This window comes from Lithobates pipiens, unplaced genomic scaffold (assembly GCF_037356315.1).
Source record: "Lithobates pipiens isolate NorthernLeopardFrog02 unplaced genomic scaffold, aLitPip1_a1.2 Scaffold_13, whole genome shotgun sequence".
Classification (NCBI taxonomy): Eukaryota; Metazoa; Chordata; class Amphibia; order Anura; family Ranidae; genus Lithobates; species Lithobates pipiens.
Window position 1 is genome coordinate 125,260,197 of NW_027507718.1, and position 23,059 is coordinate 125,283,255.

Sequence of the window (23,059 nt, forward strand, 5' to 3'; positions counted from 1 at the left end):
CTCCCACTACTGAGGGTACCTCAGTTTTTTTGCCAGTGTCTAAGGTGTTTGTCACGAGTAAAGATGTGCTGTGCTGAGCTCCACTGGAGCAATCCTTGCTTGGGGCTAGCCATGCCAACCAGATCCATTCAAAGTGTCCTTTGGACACCTGATGGGGGGGGGGGGGGGGGGAGGAGCTGCTGACTAGGTGAGCTCCATGAGGTCGGCATGCTGACACGCTGGTGTAGGAAGCTGCTGCTGCTGGTGCCTGTGCTGTGGCATAAAGAGATTATGGAGCCTATATATTAATATCTGCACAGAAGTTAAGCTACGTTATGGAGACTCTGAGCCGCATATGAAATCTCCCTTGAAGGACTCACTCAGGGATTGCTAACACAGCAAATTTCCGAGCTGCATAAGGGATATCCCTTTCACCCCCTCACCTGTGGCTAAGTGGATGGAGTGCCTGGCGTGATTACTGTGAGGAGGTGGAGAGCCCGTGGAACGCCGTTCTTTGGAGCCGTACGTCCGGTGGATTGGAGGACCCCCGTGGAGTGCCGGTCCCTGCGCCGTCAGAGCTTAAGCTGAGAGAGGCTGGGGGAGGGAGTGGATCCGAGCGCCGGTCCGTGTCTAAGGCTTGAGAGACGGAGCCGACAGATGCGATCCTCCCTTCGGAAGCCTCGGAAGTGTCACAGAGGAGTCGGGCAGAGATCGGGAGATCCCGGAAAGATTTCGGGGAACCTCGGGAGAGCTCGTGAACCTCCGGGGGGGGGTACGAAAAAGAACGGAGCTGGATGGTGAAAGGTGACAGGAGAAAGTAAAGCTGAACAAGCAAAATATGATGCTGACCACCACTCTATGGACACTGTTCAAGGTTAGTAAGGAAATAAAGTAAAAAGAAGTAAATAAAGTAAAAAAGTAAAAGGAGAAGCTCAGGGGGGGGGCGCTTTTCTCTTTGAAGCCTAAAAAGCACAGCTAACAGCTTGTGAGCAGCCTATATACTTGTGAATATTGGGGACTAAACTGCACTCTATTTTTCATCTGCTATCGCTGGTCGCTGCTGAATAGTATATGGGAGGTTTCGAGGTGGAGCACAAACTGTGATGCAATTTTGCATAAAGTGATATCACTGAAGGCTCAGGGGGGGCTGAGAGACTGCATGATTCTGGCATTTTTTGCATATCCCCATGCAGCTTGAAAATCGCTACCAATAATCTGTAAGCAACTTTTATATCTGCGATTACTGGCAACTTAATTGCATTTTTCTGGCATTTTTTGCATATCCCCATGAAGCTTGAAAATCGCTACCAATAATCTGTAAGCAACCTTTATATCTGCTATTACTGGCAACTTAATAGCATCTTTTCTATGGTGTGTGTGTGGTTTTTTTTTTCCCTCAGCCATCTTAAGTAGATACTTTTGAATAGTATATGAGAGGTTATATGAGAGGCTTTGATTTGGAGCATAAACAGTGATAAATGGGAATAGAGTAAAGGGGAGGAGGAGAAGAAAAGAAAAAAGGGAAAATATATATATATATATATATATATATATATATATATATATATATATATATATATATATATATATATATATATATAATGGCACCTAAAAAGGGTAATAAACCACTTTGCTCTGGAGGGAATAAAAAGGACAGTAAAGGTAAAAGCAATACAGAGGCTCAAGCCTCACAAACCACTCATATTAAGGAATTTTTCCAACAATTACAGCCTTAAATATCGATGCAAACATCACATATAACACATTCATCACAGTTATCTCAGGAGGTAATAAACTCTGTGGAATCATCTTTAGTATCTGGTATATCAGGAGAAGAAATGGTAGATCATCCTAGAAATAGTTCCCCCATAGATATCCTGGAAATGGAAATAGATGACAAAAAGGAGAAGGAGAAGGAAGAATGGGATATTAAAGCTTATATAACCTCCTTACCCACAAGGGTGGATATGGATCACTATGTTCAGAGGATGGAGAAAGCGTATAAAACAGAAATCCAAGAGATAAAAACAATTGCGTTGGAAACGCATGGTAAAATAGAAGGTATGAATATAAGAATGGAAAGTTTGGAGAAGGAGCTAAAGCAGGTGAAGGAAAAAATGCAAGAGCAAGAAAAGGATTTAAAGCAAGCAGTAAGTACTATGGATGAGCAAGAAAACAGAAGTAGAAGGAATAATATAAGAATAAGAGGCTTAAAGGAAAGCGTGACTTCAGAAATGCTCCTGGAAGTAATTCAAAAGATCTTTAGTAATATATTGCAGGACTTATCAAAAGCAGAAATATTAATTGATAGAGTGCACCGGGCTATGGCACCAAGGAAAGGGGATGTCAATATGCCTAGAGATGTGATATGTAAACTTCACTATCCTCAAACTAAGGAGAAGATCATGGCGGCAGTACGGAAAAATAATCATATACAGTATGAAGGATCAAATTTGCTTTTTTTTCAGGACTTATCTAAATTAACATTGGATAAAAGAAGGGCTCTGAAACCATTATTGGAGCAGTTAAGGATTAAAAATAAGCAATATAGATGGAAATTTCCCTTTCAGCTACAGGTTCAGCATGAAGGACAGACTGTAATATTTAGAGAAATGGCTGATTTAGAGGACTTTCAGAAGAAATTGCAGCTTCCAGAAGTGAAAATACTAGACTGGCCTAAGGATTTTATTAGAAGGAGATAGGAGGGAAATGGGGGCTGAGGTGGAGGGGAGGGGGAGTGGATTGGGGGGGGGGGGGGGGGGTTGGATATAGGTGGGTAAAGGGTGGAAGGGGTGGTGAGGATAGGTGTTGGGAGGGAGGGGATGTAGGGGGGTATAATGGTAATGGGTAAAAGGAAGTAAGTCGAAAAGGCAAGAGAGTCACTAAATTGTATGGATGTATTATATTTGGTATGTCACAGGCCTTAATAGTAATAATGAATTTGTTAACAAGATTATTAAATATACACATTGGGGTTGGTTATGTTAATTTAGGGTTAATAAAACACTATTGATATGGGAGGTTAATATATAGTTTGGATATGTTAGATATGTAGTGGTATATCTAACCTTAATTAAACACTTAGTAATGGGTGTGTAATATTACCCCCTTCCCCCTCCCCCTTTTTTTTTTTTTTTTTTTCTCTCCCCCTCTTCACTACTCTCCACCATATCCCTCTCTCTCCCCTGGTTTATTTTCCTATGGTCTCCTCATTATAGTTGGAAGGGGAAAAAATAGCTCAGAGCTTGATGGTAAGATGGAAGATGTATAAATAAATGATAAGGCAAATAGATGTATATAGAAAAGGAGAATAATTCGAATAGGAATGGAAAAATAGCATGTAACGGCCGAATGGCAGTAAAGTTAGATCAGCAGTTTCAGATACCCCCTCAATAGGGACCTTACCTAGGGTAAGATAGACTAGTATAGTCAATAATTAGGGCATAAGAGGTGTCAAAGGGGTGGGTTGGAGTATATGTGGGTGTAAATTTTAGGGCGAATGAGTGGTAATGGATTGGGTAGGATAATGAAGTAGATTGGAAGGTATTAAGTGATATTTGTGTTAGTATAGTAAGTGTTTGCGTGTTCTTATTATTATTTTTTTTATTTTATTTTTTTTTCTTTATGGGAAATGTAAGGTTTTGCTCCTTTAATGTCAGAGGTCTAAACTCCCCCTCTAAAAGAAATCAAATATTGAATTTTATGAATAAACAGAAAATTGATATAGTGCTATTTCAAGAAACACACTTTCGATCAGATCACATACCTAAAATAAATAGAAATTATAGTGTGTGGATACATGATACATTTCCTTACTCTAAATCAAAAGGTGTATCGATTGCGTTTCATAGGGATATACCAGTCCAAATAATACAAAAATATGAAGGTAAGGATGGGAGGTCATTAATAATAAAACTTAAGCTGTATGGAAAAATATTTACAATAATAAATTTGTACCTTCCAAATTATGGGCAAATAGGGCTTTTATTCCAGTCTCTATCAGACGCAATGGAGAAAGCTGAGGGAATAGTAATTGTGGGAGGCGACTTTAATTTCCTGATGGATATAAAAAGGGACACTACAAATATTAATATGCAAAAAAAAAAGAATAACATTAAAATAAAGGAATTTAAAAATGTCTTGAGAAAATACCAGCTAACTCATATATGGAGGGCCCAACATCAAATGGAGAAAAATTATACATACTATTCAAATATTCACAACTCATACCACAGATTAGATTATTTTTTTGTAAATAGGGAAGGTTTAATAATGAAGCCAATATCAGAGATAGGGGGATTTCTATGGTCAGATCACGCCCCAATATATCTAGAGTTTGCAGTAATTGCGACAAAGAAAAGGAGTGGGATATGGAGATTGAATGATAATCTAATCAAAGATAATAAATGTGAGGTAGAGATACAACAAACTATAAAAGAATTTTTAATAACTCATGAAGGAGATTAAACATCATTCCCAATTCAATGGGAAACATTAAAATGTGTATTGAGGGGAATATTCATCAAGCATGGAGCAAGAAGAAAAAAAGAAAAAATATTGAAACAATCTCAATTGGAAACAGAGATTAGAGAATTAGAGGAGTTACATAAGAGGAGTATGAAACCATTTGATAGAATAAGATTAAAGGAAAAACAAATGGAAATGCAATCAATGCTTGATGAAGAGTCCCTACAGATAAGAGACAAAAATAGAACACAGTGGTATAATTTCGGAAATAAATCAGGGAAAGTGTTGGCCCGAACATTAAAAAAGCAGCAACCCTTAAGTTACATAGAAAAAATTGTAAAACCAAATGGGGAAATGACATATGACCCAGTGGAAACTTTTTATACTTACTACTCCAAGTTATATAATATAAAAGAAAATCAGGGATATAAGGAGAAAGGGAATAAGGGTGAGGCGATACGAAACTATATACGGGAAACAGCGGTACCCATGTTCTCAATAGAAAAAATTGAGGCTCTGGAGCGTGAAATCTCAATAGAAGAAATAGAGCATGCAATCGCAGAACTTGCACTGGGAAAGAGTCCAGGCCGGATGGGTAATACCGCTAGATTCTATAAGACATTTGAGAGTTTTATCACGCCTATTCTTAAGAAAACATATAACTCTATCTCTCAAACACAGCCATTTGCAGTACAGAGCACGGAGGCCCATATCGTATTAATATTAAAGCCTGAAAAGGATCAATCAATTTGTAAAAACTATAGACCTATATCTTTGACAAACATAGATATAAGAATATACTCTAAGATAATAGCGAGACGAATAACAGAAATTATATCAGATCATATAAATTTGGACCAAACGGGTTTTATGAAGGGTAGAGAAACAGGGATAACATTATCAAGACATGTACACTGATGGAATACGCTCAGAGAAATGCCATCCCTGCCTGCCTTCTGGCTATAGATGCCGAGAAGGCTTTTGATAGGGTGGGATGGCAATTCTTGGAGGAAGTATTGAGGCAAATAGGAATGGGACCTAAAATGCTAGATAGGATCACTGCATTATATAAAAATTCAAGAGCAAAAGTTAGGACAAATGGGATGTTGTCAGATTATATAAAGATATCAAATGGGACTAGACAGGGGTGTCCCCTATCCCCACTTCTGTACGTTATGATAATGGAACATCTTATGGAAGCTATAAGGGGAAATACGGATATCAAAGGGATAGAGGTTAAAGGTAAAGAATATAAGACGGCTGCATATGCAGATGATCTTTTATTATATATAACTAACCCTATAATTACAATACCAAATGTAATAAAAGAACTGGAAAGATTTGGGCAATTGAGCAACTTTAAAGTTAATTATGATAAATCTGAAGTAATGAACATCTCATTGGAAGAAGGAATGCAAAAGATAATACTAAATGATTTGCCATTTAAATGGAAACAAGACGCGATTAAGTATCTTGGAATATATATTCCAAGTGACTTAAAACTTCTACAGGACATGAACTATAATAAAGCAATTTATAAGGTAAAAAAACTTTTAGGAAATTATAATAAAATAACTTATTCCTGGTTAGGGAAAATATTCTAAAGATGGTGATACTACCAATTATGCTATATATTTTTCAAACGGTCCCTATTATACCATCAGGAAAGATTATGAAGGATTTAAGAGAAGCTGCAGAAAGTTTTATATGGTCGCATAAGGTTCCTAGAATAGGAAGAGAAGTATTAATAAGAACAAAAAAAAATGGAGGACTGGCAAAACCTGACTTCTCCAAATACCTCCAAGCAGCATCAATAATGAGAATTATAGATTGGCAGCATAATGCAAAAAATAAACAATGGGTAAAGCTAGAAGAAGATATAATAGGGGCTAGAATAAAACATCAACCATGGATAAAATCTAATTTAAGACCAGAAGAAAAGGAGTTACCCATTTTTGTAAAAACAACATTAAAAATTTGGGATGATATAATAAAAAAAGGAAATCTCTCCTCAATGAGTGGCCCTATGACCCCATTATTTGCCAACCCCGAATTTAGACCAGCACTAAAAAGCAAAACATTTCTTAAATGGAATATGGAGGAGCATGAGCGAATAATACAAATCCTGATAGATGGGAGAATGCCAACGTTTCAGGAAATGGGACATGAATATAATAATAAATGGCTGCAATACTCTCAGTTGAAAGCATATATAGATCCATTAATGATAAGTATTAATAGACAATTAACTGTATTCGAGCAAATAGTATTAAATAAGGATAAAGCGAATAAAAAACTTTCTAAGATATACAATCTATTACTCCCCTATGGTGATATTAAAAAAAAATAGCAGCAGTGAAAAAATGGGAGGAGGAAATAGGGAATGTGTTGACAGAGAAGGAATGGGAAGGGATATATGGAAGAATACATAAACTATCGGTAGCAATCAAGGACCAAGAAAAAAAACTATAAAGTTGCAATAAGATGGTATAGAAGCCCAGTAGTAATGAATAGAATAAATAAAAGGAACCCTGAAACCTGTTGGAGATGCAAAATAGAAAAGGGTACTTTAGAACACATATGGTATAGCTGTTACAAGTTAGGAGATTTTTGGGGTAAGATAACAGAAATATATCAGCGAGTGACAGGTACTAGGATAAACATAGATATAATGATAGTACTATTCTCTCTCACACCTAAATCATTAACACAGAAAGAGATAGAGTTTTTGCACTGTATGACTACAGCTGCAAAAGTTGTAATAGCGCGAAAATGGAAAAAGGAAAATGCTCCATTAATAGAGTGGAAATGTGAAATGAGTGAAACACACTATATGGAGAAGCAAATAAGAGAAGAAGGATATGTGGAGAATCCGATTTCAAAGCATTGGAAAAAGTGGGAGGAGTTTTGCACCTCAGGGATCCTTAAGGAATATTTGGAAGTGAGGAGCGATGGGGGAGGGATGAGGGCTGATTTTTTATTTATATATATATATATAATTTATTTTTATTTATTTTTTTTTTTTTTGAGAAATATGTAGTAGTTGATGGATGTTGGGTATGTTGATGGATGTTTTGTATGTTTTATAATTATAAAGACATAATAAAGAAAGATTTGAAACAGTGTCCTTTTTTTGGGCTAAATTGAATGATATCCAGGCCTCTTATCCAAAGAAACAAGGTTTTCCCTGCGACTTCTCTTTTTAGAGGGCTGGACCCTGGGATCCAGTACTTTTTGGTAGTAAGGCCATAAAGTTTTACTGGCAGGGCTGTTGCAGGTCCAGGATTGTGGGTTACCTCTAGGTTCCCCTGCTCCTGAAGGTTTACGGAGCCCACCGTGAAGTTTGAAGATTGGGTCTGTTGGTTTACCACAGAAAACCCTGCGGTAAGTGGAGTTTTCTAAGAAATATCGTTGAATTTTCTTATGAATGTCTCCTTTAAGAAAATAATGTTGTCATGCATATGTGTCACCACTGGGGGCTGTATTGAGCACTCACCGCCTCATGCTGGAAACAGCGCTGTCTCAGGAGCCGATCGCTTCCTCTTTCTTCTCCGGCCAAAGCAGCAGATCCTCCAGTAAGCAAAGGGGGGACTTGTTCCCCCGCCTGTGGCCCCACTATGCTGGGGGGGTAGTTTAACCAGTTCCCGACCAGCGCACACCGATGTACGTCGGTAGAATGGCATGGGCAGGCATATTGGCATACAGGTACGTCCAATCTTTAATGCCGCCCTGCCATCGCGAGTGCGCCGCCGGTGGCATGCTGGTCGGGACCCCGTGAGTCCGGACGCGGGTCCTGCAGACTCAGTCGCCGCGGGCATACCCGCGATCGTCTCACGGGGCGGCTGAACGGAGAGATGCCATTGTAAACAGCATCTCCCCGTTCTGCCTAGCAACAAGTGACGCTGATCTCTGCTCCATGTGATTGGAGCAGAGATCAGTGTTCACTAAATGAAAGCCCAACCCCTAACAGTTAGTAACACCCCCCTAGGAACACTTAACCCCTACACTACCACCCACTGGTTAACTCCTTCACTGCCGGTGTCATTTACACAGGAATCGCTGCATTTGTATAGCAGTGATTGCTGTATAAATGACAATGGTCCCAAAAATGTGTCAAAAATGTCCGATGTGTCCGCAATAATGTCGCAGGCACAATAAAAATAGCTGATCGCCACCATTACTAGTAAAAAAAAATTTTTTTGAAAAATGCCATAAAACTATCCCCTATTTTGTAAATGCTAGAACTTTGGCGCAAACCAATGAATAATCGCTTATTGTGATTTTTTTTTTTTTTTTTTTTTTTTTTACCAGAAATATGTAGACTACGTATTGGCCTAAACTGAGGGAAAAGTTTTTTTTTTTTTATATTTTTGGGGGATATTTATTATAACAAAGTAAAAAATAATGCTTTTTTTTTTTTATAGCGCAAAAAATAAAAACCGCAGGGGTGATCAAATAGAACCAAAAGAAAGCTCTATTTGTGGGAAAAAAAAGGACGTAAATTTTGTTTGGGAGCCACGTCGCATGACCATGTAATTGTCATTGTAAAGCGACACACAGTGCCGAATCGCAAAAAGTGGTCTGGTCTTTGCCCAGCAAAATGGTTCGGGGCTGAAGTGGTTAAGAGCCCGGATTCACTTTTAAAAAAAAAAATGGGAAAAACTCCACATCTTTGAGCCATTTATATCTTGTCTTGGGCATCTGCTTCAGAAAGTCAGGACACTGAAAATTGGGACACACACGCCCCCCCCCCCCCCCCCCCCTTACATATACAGTGCATTCCAAAAGTAGTCACAGCACTTCACTTTTTCCACATTTTGTTATGTTGCAGCCAAAATTTTGGTTTATTCCAAAATGGATTTAATTCATTATTTTCTTCAAAATTCTATGAACAATACCCCATAATGACATGTTGTGAAATAAGTTTTTTGAAATCTTTGCAAATTTATAAAAAAAAAAATGTACATGTGCATACAGTGGATATAAAAAGTCTGCACACCCCTGTTAAAATGTCAGGTTTCTGTGATATAAAGAAAGATAAATTCAGAACTTTTTCCACCTTTAATGTGACCTATAAACTGTCCAACTCAATTGAAAAACAAACTGAAATCTTTTACGCTCCCTGTAGGGGGAATTAAAACTAAAAAACTAAAATAATGTGGTTGCATAAGTGTTCACACACTCTTATAACTGAGGATGTAGCTGTGTTCAGAATTAGGCAATCACATTGAAACTCATGTTAAATAGGAGTCAGTACACACCTACCATCATTTAACTTGCCTCAAATAAAGTTCAGCTGTTTTAGTAGTTCTTTTCTGGCATTTTCTTAGTCTCATCCTACAGCAAAAGCCATGATCCGCAGAGAGCTTCCAAAGCATCAGAGGGATCTCATTGTTAAAAGGTATCAGTCAGGAGAAGGGTACAAAAGAATTTCCAAGGCATTAGATATACCATGGAAAACAGTGAAGACAGTCATCATCAAGTGGAGAAAATATGGCACAACAGTGCCCGCTAGCAGCTGAAGAAAGATTTAAATGCGCCCAAAAAGTGCTGCTGCCAAATCGCTTTGCAGGCGATTCGACAGCAGTGCCCATTCATTTCAATGGGCAGGGGAGGGGGAGGAGCGATTGTATACACCTCTCCAAAGATGTTGCTTCTAGGACTTTTTCTAACGTTCTGCAAGCGCACCACTCCAGTGTGAAAACACTCGGCTTTCACACTGGAGCTGCCAGTGAGGCGTTTTTCAGGTGCTGTTTTTAGCCCTTTAGTGCCTTAAACTCCTTCAGTGTGAAAGGGGGTCTAAAGGAGCTGCAGGAATATCTGGCAAGTACTGGCTGTGTGGTACATGTGACAACAATCTCCCGTATTCTTATGTCTGGGCTATGGGGTAGCGTGGCAAGACAAAGGCCTTTTATTATGAAGAAAAACATCCAAGCCAGGCTAAATTTTGCAAAAGCACATCTGAAGTCTCCCAAAAGCATGTGAGAAAATGTGTTCTGGTCCGATGAAACGAAAGTTGAACTTTTTGGCCATAATTCCAAAAGATCTGTTTTTGCAAAAACAATGCATATAACTAAGGTGAGGGACTTGCTGAATCGGGGTGATTGTACCAGTTCCGGATTCGGAACTCTTCCAGGGGTTCTACTCAAATCTGTTTGTGGTTCCCGAGAAGGAAGGGGTCTGTCCAATCTTGGACTTAAAAGCCCTCAATTACTTTGTAAAAGTGCAGAGGTTCAGAATGGAATCAGTTTGCTCAGTAGTCCCTGCTCTCCATCAAGGGGACTCCCTGGCGTCCTTGGACATCCAGGATGCGGACCTGAACATACCCATATGCCTACGGCATCATAAATTTCTGCGTTTGGCAGTCGGACGCCCACTACCAATTTGTGGCTCTTGCCTTTGGCCTGGCATCAGCCCCCCTGAGTCTTTACCAAAGTACTGTCTCCAGTATTGGCGTTGCTGCGACAATGCGGGATCGCGATTGTGGGTTACCTAGACTATCTCCTCCTGAGAGCGTCTTCCGCCTCAAAATTAGAGGTTGAACCTAAAGAAGTCGGTGGTTGTACCGATCCAGCCTCTGGAGTACCTAGGTTTACTATTGGACTCCAGGGCAGCGAGGGTCTTTCTCCCCTCAGACAAATTGCAGACTCAGATCTGCGGTCAAACTACTAATGAGCCGCAAGTAGTCGTTGCTCCGCTTTTGCATGCGAGTACTGGGGCTCATGGTAGCCTCCTTCGAGGCAGTACCTTATGCCCAGTTCCACACCAGAGTCCTGCAGAAGGACAAATCTCCATTGTCCCTGGATCGACAGATCCGGGAGGGCCAGCCAGTTAGGGACTCTCTGATCTGGTGGTTGAGGTCCCCGGTGATTCAGTCCAGAAAATCATTCCTTCCTCTGAAATGGATGGTGATCACTACGGACGCCAGTCTATCAGGCTGGGGTGGAGTGATGGGGATTCAGTCGGCTCAGGGCCTCTGGTCGACGGACGAATCCAAGTTGCCGATCAATCTGCTCGAATTGAGAGCAATCAGGCTGTGCCTCCACATGTCTTCAAGGCCGTCCGACCAGGATACAGCCAGACAACGCCATGGCAGTGGTGTACATAAATCACCAAGAGGGAACAAGAAGCTCAGCCACTGCTCAGGAGGTCACTCACATACTTAGGTGCGCAGAGCGACACGTTCTGGCCCTGTCAGCCATTTACATCCCGGTGGTGGAAAATTGGAAGGCGGACTATCTGAGTCACCAGATGTTGGACCCAGGAGAATGGGCATTGCATCCGGAGATATTCAGGCGGTTGTGCCTGCAATGGGGCACACCAGATGTGGATCTATTGGCCTCCCCCCTCAATCGGAAGGTGCCTGAAATTTGTGTCCAGGACAAGGGATCCGTGGGCAGATGCGTCAGACACGCTGGTGGCTCCATGGGATCAGTACCAGCTGATCTACGCCTTTCCTCCGCTAAAACTGTTGCCACACCTGCTGCGCAGAGTGGAAGCCGAGGGAATCCCGGTAATCCTTGTGGCCCCAGATTGGCCTCAGTGGCCCTGGTACGCAGACTTGGTGCGTCTGGTGGCAGACGCTTCCTGGAGGCTGCTGCTGCGAGAGGACCTCCTATCTCGAGGTCCAATCATTCACCCTGCTTTACCATCGCTGGCTTTAACGGCATGGCTATTGAGAGCCAGGTGCTGAGGAACAGAGGTCTGTCTGACTCGGTGATTCCAAATATGTTGAGGGTGCGGAAATGTTCTTCAAGGAAGATATAGGCCTTCCAGGTACGATGGTATATCTCCATGTGAGAGGAGAAAGGTTGGCATCTGCGCTCCTTTTCTATATCCAGGATCCTGCTGTTTCTTCAGCAAGGTGTAGACCAGAAGTTGGCGTTGAGCACCATTAAAGGGCAAATTTCAGCTCTGGCTGTCTTTTTCCGGCAACCCCTGGCGTCCTTTCATTAGTGAGTACCTTTTGTTCAGGGGGTACGACATGTAGTCCCTCCGGTGCGTCTACCGTTGCCTCCGTGGGATTTGAACCTGGTGTTGTCGGCGCTTCAAAAGCCGCTGTTTGAGAATATCAGGGAGATTCCCTTGCTGACCCTTTCACAGAAGGTGGTTTTCCTAGTGGCCATAACATCAGCCAGGAGGGTTTCAGAGTTGGTGGCCTTGTCCTGCAAGTCACCTTATCTGGTCATCCACAGGGATAAGTGGTGTTACCGTCCTTTCCAGCTAAGGTGGTCTCGGCCTTTCATATCAATGAGGACATTGCATTGCCATTGTTGTGTCCTAAGCCGAAGCACCACAAAGAGGTGGCCCTTCACACTCTCAACGTGGTTAGGGCTCTAAAAGTGTATTTGTCTGCCACAGCTCCCTTTCGGAAGTCAGACTCACTGTTTGTTTCGGTGGCTGGCCCAAAGAAGGGCATGGTGGTTTCGTCTGCCATCATTTCTAGGTGGATCAGACAGATTGTAGTACAGGCCTACACCTTGAAGGGGCAGGTGCCCCCCTTTCCGGTCACGGCCCATTCTACAAAGGTAATCACAACGTCTTGGGCCTTCCGACACCAAGCGTCTGCCGCTCAGGTGTGTAAGGCAGCGACCTGGTCGTCTGTCCAAACATTTACCAAGTTCTACAAGGTAGACGTCAGTGCATAGGCTGATGACTGTTTTGGCCTCAAAGTTTTGCAGGTGGCCGTGTAGTTGCAATTGAGTTTTTTTTTCCTGGTTTTTCGATAAAAACGCAGTACTGTTTGTTAATGCACTGTTGCGTTGCTTCCGCAAAAAAGGTTGCGGTGTTGGGGATCTCTCCTGTTGAGAATACCCGGTTATATGGTGGTGTGTTTTTCAGTACACTGCTGTTGTGTTTTTTTTTTTTTTTTTTTTGTGTTTTTTTTTGTTTTTGTTTGTTTTTGTTTTTTGTGGGTTTAGTTTCACTAGTTCCCACTTGCCATGGTGGATGACGTTTTAATGCTGTTTTTTCCCACCCCTCGTTTGGCATTGCTTGGGGACTTCCCATTTAGTTACAGAGAGGAGCTGTGTCGGTCAGTGAATATAAGAGAAAATAGAATTTTTGTACTCGGCGTAAAATCCTTTTCTCTGTAATTCACCGACCGACACAGCACCCACCCCTCCTTTTGCTCTGTTATACTGCTTGTTGACGTACTGAGTTTGCTGGGGCAGCAGGGAGGGTTGTTAGCACAGGGTCCGCCTCCCCCCCCCCCACACAACCCCCCCCCCCGGGTGATACTCAAAGTTCTGTGTATTGTGTTAAAATGTTGTCTAGTTCTCCTAAAGGCAGGCTAACAAACACATTTAGTTACAGAGATGAGCTGTGTCGGTCGGTAAATTACAGAGAAAAGGATTTTACGGTGAGTACAAAAATCAATTTTTTTTTCTTCTTATGAAATGTCTCCTTTTAAAGTAAATGTTCTCATGCCTAAGTGTCACCACTGGGTGCTGTATGGAGCACATACCTTCTCATGCTTTGCTCAGAGATCACACTGTCACACAGAAGCAGCAGACTTTTTTTTCCTCCGGCTAGCAGGCAGACCTCTGGTAAGTTTGGAGGGTTTTTTGCTTCCTCCAGACACCCCCACCTGGGCTGAACTCTTCCCCTCTTCATGTAGCTGAGTATAAGGGAGAACTGAAAACGATTGTCAATGCCATTTTCTTTCACCGCCCCTACTCCATGGCGGCTTCCAGGTCTCTTCCACGCCATCCCTCACTCGCAAGCCGATCCCATCGGATCAGATGCTCGCGCTTGCACAGGAAAACTTTTTTGGGGCTTCGTTTGGCGTGGTGTGTTTTTCCATTTATACCCATACATATCGTTCTATTCCCCATGTCCTATTGTACAGTTGACACTGTTCACTACCTCCCCTTTTTTTTTTTTTTCCTGTTCTTCCTGTAAACTTTTGTAGCGGGTGCCCTGCAATTCCTGCTGCCTGGACAAGCTTACCAAGCTTCTTCAGTGAGGGAGAAAAGTGCCTGTCAGTTTCTGAGGGGGATATTTCCCGCCTCCCTTTTTTTTTTTCTTTCCTCAGACAGACACACAGGGCTGCTCATTATGCATCCTCCCCTGTGTCCCTATTGGCAGAAGGAGGAGAGCCAATTACAGGAGCAGATCAGGAGGACTTTAACAAGCAGCTGCTGCAAAGGATTCTGAAATGTATAGGTCCCCATCTAAAAAGGCCTCATAGCTTTCTATGGGGACAGAAATACAAGAGCCAGCCTGCTCTAGGAAGTGACAAACTAAAGACTCCATCTTAGTGATATGAAGAGATTCAGACAGCATGAGGCAGAGGAAGAGATCAGATCTAAGGGAGCGGTACTGCACGATTACTGCGCGATTTAGGCCTCCACCACCAGTTGGGACATCCAGCCTGAGAGAGGGGGACCCCAGGTGCACGTCCGGGCGCACCTGCACAGACAGTGACGCGTTCCAGTATTAGGTGATCAGTCGGGGTCACAAGGAGAGCCTTTTTGTTCCAGGGCGTTAGTTTGGGCCTTGACCGCAGAATTGAGTGAGGGGGCTTTTGCCCATTTGCAGGAAACAGGGACTGCACCAAAGAAGTTAAATGAACACTGTATACAGACATCATTTCTGTATATTGAGTATTGAGCTATATTGCTCTTAAATTACATTACTTGAATATATATAGTTATGTTACTCTTTTCCACAGAAATATTGCAGTAAAGAGAATTTGTGTGTTTTATCATAACGTGGGTTTCTCATTGGTCCTTGCACTTACACTATTGCCAGGTGTGCCAGAGGGGGCTGAGACTATTATTGGGGTTGAGAGGCAGAGTAACGGACTGAACAAACTTAAGTGGCTCTTCCAGCGCTACACTTCAATAAAAATATTGAACAAGAAAATCTGCGGTGTTCTGAAGAGGGGGCTGTGTACAGGAGAGGCGCTCGCAATCTGACAGATTTGCAGTGTTTTTGCGAAGAAGAGTAGGCAAATATTGCCTAGTCAAGATGTGCCATGCTGATAGATTCATACCCAAAAAAAAGTGCTGTAATATAATCAAAAGGTGCTTCAACAAGTATTAGTTTAAGGGTGTGCACAGTTATGCAACCATACATTTTATTTTTATTTTATTTTTTTACTTCCCTCCGCCAAGATTTCAGTTTGTTCAATTAAATACAGTTTATAGGTCACATTAAAGGAGGGAAAATTTCTAAAGAGTTCTTTGTCTCATTTTTTTAACATCACATAAACCTGACAGTGTAGACTTTTTATATCCACTTTCCTCAATACTTTTTGAAGCACCTTTGGCACCAGTTACAGCCTCAAGTCTTTTTGCATATGATGCTACAAGCTTGTTACACCTATTTTTTGTCAGTTTCTCCCATTCTTCTTTGCAGGACCTCTCAAACTCCATCAGGTTGGATGGGGAGCGTCGGTGCACAGCCATTTTCAGATCTCTCCAGAGATGTTGAAGTCTGAGCTCTAGCTGGGCCACTCAAGGGCATTCACAGAGTTGTCCCATAGCCACTCCTTTGTTATCTTGCTTAGGGTCATTGTCCTGTTGGAAGATGGACCCCCCCCCCCCCCCCAGTCTGAAGTCTAGTGCGCCATGGATTACATTTTCATCAAGGCTGTATCTGTACATTGCTGCATTCATCTTTCCCTCAATCCTGACTAGTCTCCCAGTTCCTGCCACTGAAAAACCTCCCCACAGCACGATGCTGCTACCACTATGCTGTACTGTAGGGATGGTATTCTCCTTTCTCCGCAGAGAAACGGTCCAGAGTGACCATTGGGTTCTTAGTCCCCTACCTAAGACCCTTCTCCCCTGATCGCTCAGTTTGGCTGGGCGACCCACTCTAGTATCAGTCCTGGTGGTTCCAAACCTCTCACGGAGATTCTTGTTTCGGATGTCTACAGACAATTTCTTGGACTTCACGGCTTGGTTTGTGCTCTGACATGCACTGTTAACTGAGGGACCTTTTTATAGACAGGTGTGTGCCTTTCCAAATCATGTACAATCAACTGAATTTACCACAGGTGGTCTCCAAGTTGTAGAAACATCTCAAAGATGATCAGTGGAAACGGTATGCACCTGAGCTCAATTTTGAGTGTCACGGCAAAGCCTGTAAATACTTATGTACATGTGATTTATTTTCATTTTTTATTTTTAATAAATTTGCAAAGATTTCAAACAACCTTCTTTTACGTTGTCATTATGGGGTATTGTTTGTAGAATTTTGAGGAAAATTTTGAATTCAATCAATTTTGGAATAAGACTGTAACATAAAAGTGGAAAAAGTGAAGCGATGTGAATACTTTCCGTTTGCACTGTAGTAACAATTTTACTTGTTTTTTTGCACTCTACTTTGAGGAAGAAAATGTATGAAAATAAAATGTAGCAATCGGTCTGTGTTGCTAGGCATGAGATATTCTTTATATGTATTGTGGCATATATGTGTTCAATCAAAACTTCTGTGTGTTGCAGCACCCCCCTAATTGCCTACCTGAGCCCCTTCTCTCTCCAGCAATGTCCACGATCACCTCAGCCATCCAGGACACTACTGAGACAGCAGCGGTGCCATTGGCTCCCATGGCTGTCAAAGTCAGTCAGCCAATCTGATATTCTCAGATTAAAAATGTGCAATCTGTTCATCCAGTGCTCATTTGGCAATGATGAAAGAATGAGCAGCATGTTGGAGCCTGAGAATAAATTGGGGTGTAAACTGCCTGTGACTGTTCCTTATGGAGGGTTAACTAATGGATTTGTGTTATCCAGAGTTCTAGATGTGTCGGAATTTCCACACTTTTTAAACAGTCCTTTTTGCACTCTTTATTTGTAGGTGGAATCCAATGGACATGTATTTGTGAGCTATCAAGTAACCATTGGGCAGTCCTGTGAACATTGCTCTTCAACCATCTGGCCTATGGAGAAGGCATATCTTTGCAGTGGTAGGTTTAAACAAGTTTGTTACCTTTTTTCTTCTGCTTTTCTCTTTTCCCCTCCCAACTAGACTTTTATTCTCCTACTCTTTTTGCTTTCTACCGCTTTTGACTCAGATGCTGGTGTTACACTTGGGCTACTGTTTGTCTGGAGTGACTTATTTTCCAGTTACATGGTGTAGGGTTAGAAGTCCACAGAGTTAAACGGGCAGATGAAAATTACCTGCTAATGCATATACGGACATGGTTTTGTCCTTATTTGAGTTTTCTTCAGAGATCCTTCATTCATTTTTTTATTTTTTTTATTCTATTTCTTTGGAGAATGTGCTTTTTACTCATACCCTGTTTGGGACTCGTGTAACTTAAGGCTTGTCTACCTGGTAACATATTGGGTTGATTATAGGTTATATGCTATTGACAGATACAGTTCCTTCAATTGTAACCCGTATTGTATGCTGAGATTGACCAAAGAAAAAAAACATTGTGCTGTTTTCTACTTTCATGCTCTTTTTTTTTTATTAATTATTAATATAATAATAATAATTATTGTAAAGAAAAAAGTTTGATAAAGGTTAAAGTTCACTTTGTCATGAAAAAGTGAGCTAACTGAGAACACCCTCCCCACATCCTCAGTCCCTGCTGCACTCAACTGCTCTGATCACGTAGACCCACCACCCTGCGAACCATGTATTTAGTTACTAAAAAACCCTGGTGCTCCTGCTGTGCGGCACTGCCAGTGGAATGATCTAACGCCATAGCAGTGTTTGTAGCAAGCAGGACAGCACCATACATGTGCACTTCTGATTTTATCAGGTCGTATAAGTGCCCTCCTGAATTCTGGCTGGCTGGGACACACTTGTACCCCAGCATCTTGCAACAGCATGTTATTTTTAGCGGCAATGCAGCACACAGTTACAGTGGCAACTAAGTTATAACCACAAGTGTTATTGGGGCACCTGCTGCGGTGGTCTTTATCACCACCAGGTGTCTTGGTTCTTGCCAGACACTCCTCTCAATTGGTTAGCCACTCCCATATTGGAAGCCAAAACAGAGAAATACCACACTAGATAAAAGCAAACTAAATTAAAAATTAAAGAGCTGCAGCAAACACCATCAAAATATCACTATGGTAAAAGTAAATTAAAAATAAAAATACATTTCTGCTCTACAAAAGATACATTTCATATAGTCAAATGATACAGTGTATAAAAATTAAAATGTCCCCATTGAAATTAATCAAAAGTGTCCATATATAATTCAGTGGGCAAAACAATGGTGAAAAGACATTATAATAAAGATTAAAGGGAAAAAAAATAACGCTTCAGTCCAATTCAAAAGCAAATAAAGATGCCCATAAACTTTCAGCTCTTTGAAGAAATGAATCCTGTAAGTGAGGGTCCTTACCAGAGCGAGTGAACTCCCTTGTAAGCGGAGTCACAATCGCAAGCAGATTCGGCCCTCTGCAGGGACAGTTGGATCTCTGATGCTTCAAGCCTAGCCAGCCACTTCCGAAGGTAGACAAGGAGACCCGAAAGTGAAGGGCAGTGTGAAGATCAGCTGGTGGATAGGCTCGTCAGTCCCTCATATGTTGAGCGTCTTCTGCTGATGGCAAGAGGCAGCAAGTGCAAAAGTGCTGCCAGTGAATCCACTAATTTGAAAAAGATGCACGCGGGGTCAGGGCCACAAGGGTAAGAGGGAGAAAGACTGACTCCAATTGTGAAATATCGTTAAAAAAAAGCCTTTTAATGCTTAAAAAAGAACAAGCGGAATAAACTGCAATACAACATAAATTATGCACAAAGATAAATATTAATATAAAAAAGCCGTCAAAATTTAAAAAACAGCCACTAACACCTGTGCAAAGGGGTCACGTGTAACGTGATGGTGTCAGCGCTTAACCGCCCTACATGTTTCGCAATACCTTGCTTGGGCAGATGTAAGGGTTGCTGAGCTGGCCTGCTACAGGTAGTTCTTGCATCCATAGCAATAAAAGGGTTAAAGGACTTGTGCTTACCATAAATTAAATTTTTAATTGATAATATCGAAGTTAATTTCTGACTTTTTCTTTCCTGTGCCAATCAGCCTGCAAGACAATCTGCCACAAGAAATGCCTGAGTAAGATTCAGTACCGCTGTGCACCTGCTGGAGTAAAAAGTGTAAGTGTTATGCAATAGGCCTCATAACAGCATGTGCTCACTAAGCAGGGAAGCATGCAATCACAGCTGGAATTATTTGGGAAACATAAAATATTTTATTTAACTATACATGCTTGTTGCAATTCTTTTCCATGATTGTATTAGATGTACAGAAATTCATCCTTTAAAAAATAAGTTCACTTAAATTTTTTTTTTTTTTTTTTTTTATATTTTTTTGTTGCAGGAGCCTCCTAAAGCATTACACCAGCGATCAGCAGATCACTGATGCCATGTAGGTCTCCTGCAGGCCTGTCCGTGTATCTGCTTGTATCTTGTACTAGGAAGTCTATACATTCTGACCGGAAGAATCAGTGAACTACCACAGCGCTCACTGCACTGTTTTGGTTCATTGAAAACTACAATCCGACAGCTGCAGAGGATGTCAAGACTTGTAGTTCATTCATATACAGAGCTCTCTGTATGAATGATGTGCCTGTGTGGGTGGAGCCCTGCATGGCTGCGTTGTTTTACCCGAGACTTCTCCCAGTACTGCTGTCACAAGGAGAGTGGGCGGTGGCTGTAGCAGTGGGAACATGTTAGATGTTCCACCCTGAAAATGGGTGGAACATCTAACATGTTCCCAAAGGTAAACTTATCCTTTAACCAGTTGCCGACCGCCACACGCCGATGGACGTCGGCAGAATGGCACGGGCAGGCATATTGGTGTACCTGTACGTCCATGCCTTTCCACGGGTGGGGGTCCGGTCAAGCCCCCCTGGTGCCTGCGGTAATCTGAATCCGTTCAGGAGCGATCCGAGATGAGGAGGCGGCCATTAATTTATGGCCACCCCCTCGCGATCGCTTCTGACAAATGAAATCCTTCCTTTGCATCACTTCCTCTCCTGTAATGTAAACCCAGGCAGAGGAAGTGATGTAATCTCTCCTCGTGTCGGTCTTTTTCGTTCTGGCACCGAGGAGAGAGGATCGGTGAGTTGCACCAACACACTACACATACAGTAGAACACGCCAGGCACACTTTTCACCCCCCAATCACCCCCTGCACCCCCAGTCACAGTGACACCAATTGCAGTTTTTTTTTTTATTTTATTGCGTTGGTGTCCTTTGTGACTGCAATAGCTGTTAGGGCAGTTAGGGTTAGCCCCCTTTAGGTCTAGGGTACCCCCCTAACCCCCCCAATAAAGGTTTAACCCCGTGATCACCCCCCGTCGCCAGTGTTTTTCTGATTGCTGTATTAGTGTCACAGGGGACGCTAGTTAGGCAGGTAGGTATTTAGGTTCGCCGCAGCTTTTTATAGCGTCAGGGACCCCCATATACTACCGCATAAAGGTTTTAACCCCCTGATTGCCCCTAGTTAACCCTTTCACCAGTGATCACCATATAACTGTTACGGGTGACGCTGGTTAGTTGGTTATTTTTTTATAGTTTCACGGCACCCGCCATTTATTACCTAATAAAAGTTTAACCCCCTGATCACCCGGCGGGTGATATAAGTTAGGTTTTAGGGTCAAATAGGGTCTGCATCGCCCCAGGCAGCGTTAGGTTAGTGCCAGTACCGCTGACACCCACGCGCAAAGCATACACCTCCCTTAGTAGTATAGTATCTGAACAGATCAATATCTGATCAAATCTATACTAGTTTCCCCAGCAGTTTAGGTTTCCCAAAAACGCATTGTTGGCAGGATCAGCCCAGATACCTGCTAGCACCTGCGTTTAGCCTCTCCGCCCAGCCCACCCGAGTGCAGTATTGATCGATCACTGTCACTTACTAAACACACTAACAGGTTTTTTTTTTTTGGTAGCGTTTTGATACAGTAGCTGACAGCCTAGGGCTCTCGCTCGCTCGCTCTCTCGCTCGCTCGTCCTGTTTGGAATCCATGTACTCGGCCTAAGATCATCTTTTTTATTTCATCAAACATTTGGGCAATATAGTGATTTTTAGTGTATTGAAATTAAAAAATTAAGTTTGAAAAATCGCTGCGCAAAAAAAAAAAATGAAACGCCCACCATTTTAATCTGTAGGGCCTTTGCTTTAAAAAAATACTTAATGTTTGGGGGGTTCAAAGTTATTTTCTTGGAAAAAAAAAATGTTTTCATGTAAATTGTCAGAAATGGCTGTGTCTTCAAGTGGTTAGAAGAGTGGGTGATGTGTGATATAAGCTTCTAAATGTTGTGCATAAAATGCCAGGACAGTTCAAAACCCCCCCAAATGACCCCATTTTGGAAAGTAGACACCCCAAGCTATTTGCCGAGAGGCATGTCAAGTCCATGGAATATTTTATATTTTGACACAAGTTGCGGAAAAAATACATTATTTTATTTATTTGCACAAAGTTGTCATTAAATTATATATTGCTCAAACATGCCATGGTTATATGTGAAATTACACCCCAAAATACATTTTGTTGCTTCTCCTGAGTACGGTGATACCACAAGTGTGAGACCTTTTGGGAGCCTAGCCGCGTATGGCACCCCAAAATCCAAACACCGCCTTCAGGCTTTCTAAGGGTGTACATTTTTGGTTTCTCACTGCCTATCAGTTTCGGAGGCCATGGAATGCCCAGATAGCACAAAATCCCCCCAAGTGACCCCATTTTGGAAAGTAGAAGCTATTTGCTGAGAGGTATGGTGTGTATTTTGCAGACTTTGATTTTTGTCACAAAGTTTTGAAAGTTTAAAAAAAGAAAAAATATATACATTTTTCTCTGTTTTCTTCATTTTCAAAAACAAATAAAAAAGAAATAAAAATAAAAAAAAAAGTCGACCACATGCGATATCCCCGTACTCAGAAGAAGCAGCAGAATGTATTTTGGGGTACAATTCCACATATAACCATGGCATGTGTGAGCAATATATCATTTAAATTGCCAAATTTTAGTAAAATAAACTTTTTTTTTTTTTTTTTTTTTTTTTTTTATGTCATTATTCAATCGCTTGGGGCAAAAACATGCCTCTTATCCATTTCCTTAGGGTGTCTACATTCCAAAATGGGGTAATTTGGAGGGGGTTTGTACTGCTCTGCCATTTTAGCACCTCAAGAAATGAGATAGGCAGTCATAAACTAAAAGCTGCGTAAATTCCAGAAAATTTACCTTAGTTTGTAGACGTGACAACTTTTGCGCAAACCATTAAATATACACTTATTGACTTCTTTTTTTTCCCAAAGACATGTGGCTGAATACATTTTGGCCTAAATGTATGACTAAAATTGAGTTTATTGGATTTTTCTAATAACAAAAAGTAGAAAATATAATTTTATTTCAAAATTTTCGGTCTTTTTACGTTTATATCGAAAAAAAAAAAAATCGGACTCAATCAACTACCTTTAAACGAAAGCTCTATTTGTGGGGAAAAAGGGACGCAAATTTTGTTTGGGTACAACATTGCATGACTGCGCAATTACCAGTTAAAGCAACGCAGTGCCAAATTTTAAAAAGTCTCTGGTCATTGACCAGCCAAATGGTCCGGGCTTAAGTGGTTAACATCAGTTCACTTAAGTTATCCCCCTTGTCAGTTATTAAAGTGGATATAAACTTAAGAATTTAAAAAA

At 41.5% G+C, this 23,059-nt stretch overlaps 1 protein-coding gene across 8 annotated transcripts in view; it reads left to right on the plus strand.

The window, feature by feature from the left end:
* The window catches only part of MYO9B (myosin IXB), a 241,293-nt gene that overhangs the window by 184,557 nt on the left and 33,677 nt on the right, over positions 1-23,059 (plus strand). For all 8 annotated transcript variants that reach the window (XM_077475522.1, XM_077475525.1, XM_077475527.1 and 5 more), the window contains 2 exons: positions 17,257-17,365; positions 19,439-19,512. In XM_077475522.1, the coding sequence (XP_077331648.1) occupies positions 17,257-17,365; positions 19,439-19,512 (183 nt within the window). The remainder of the gene's footprint in view (positions 1-17,256; positions 17,366-19,438; positions 19,513-23,059) is intronic.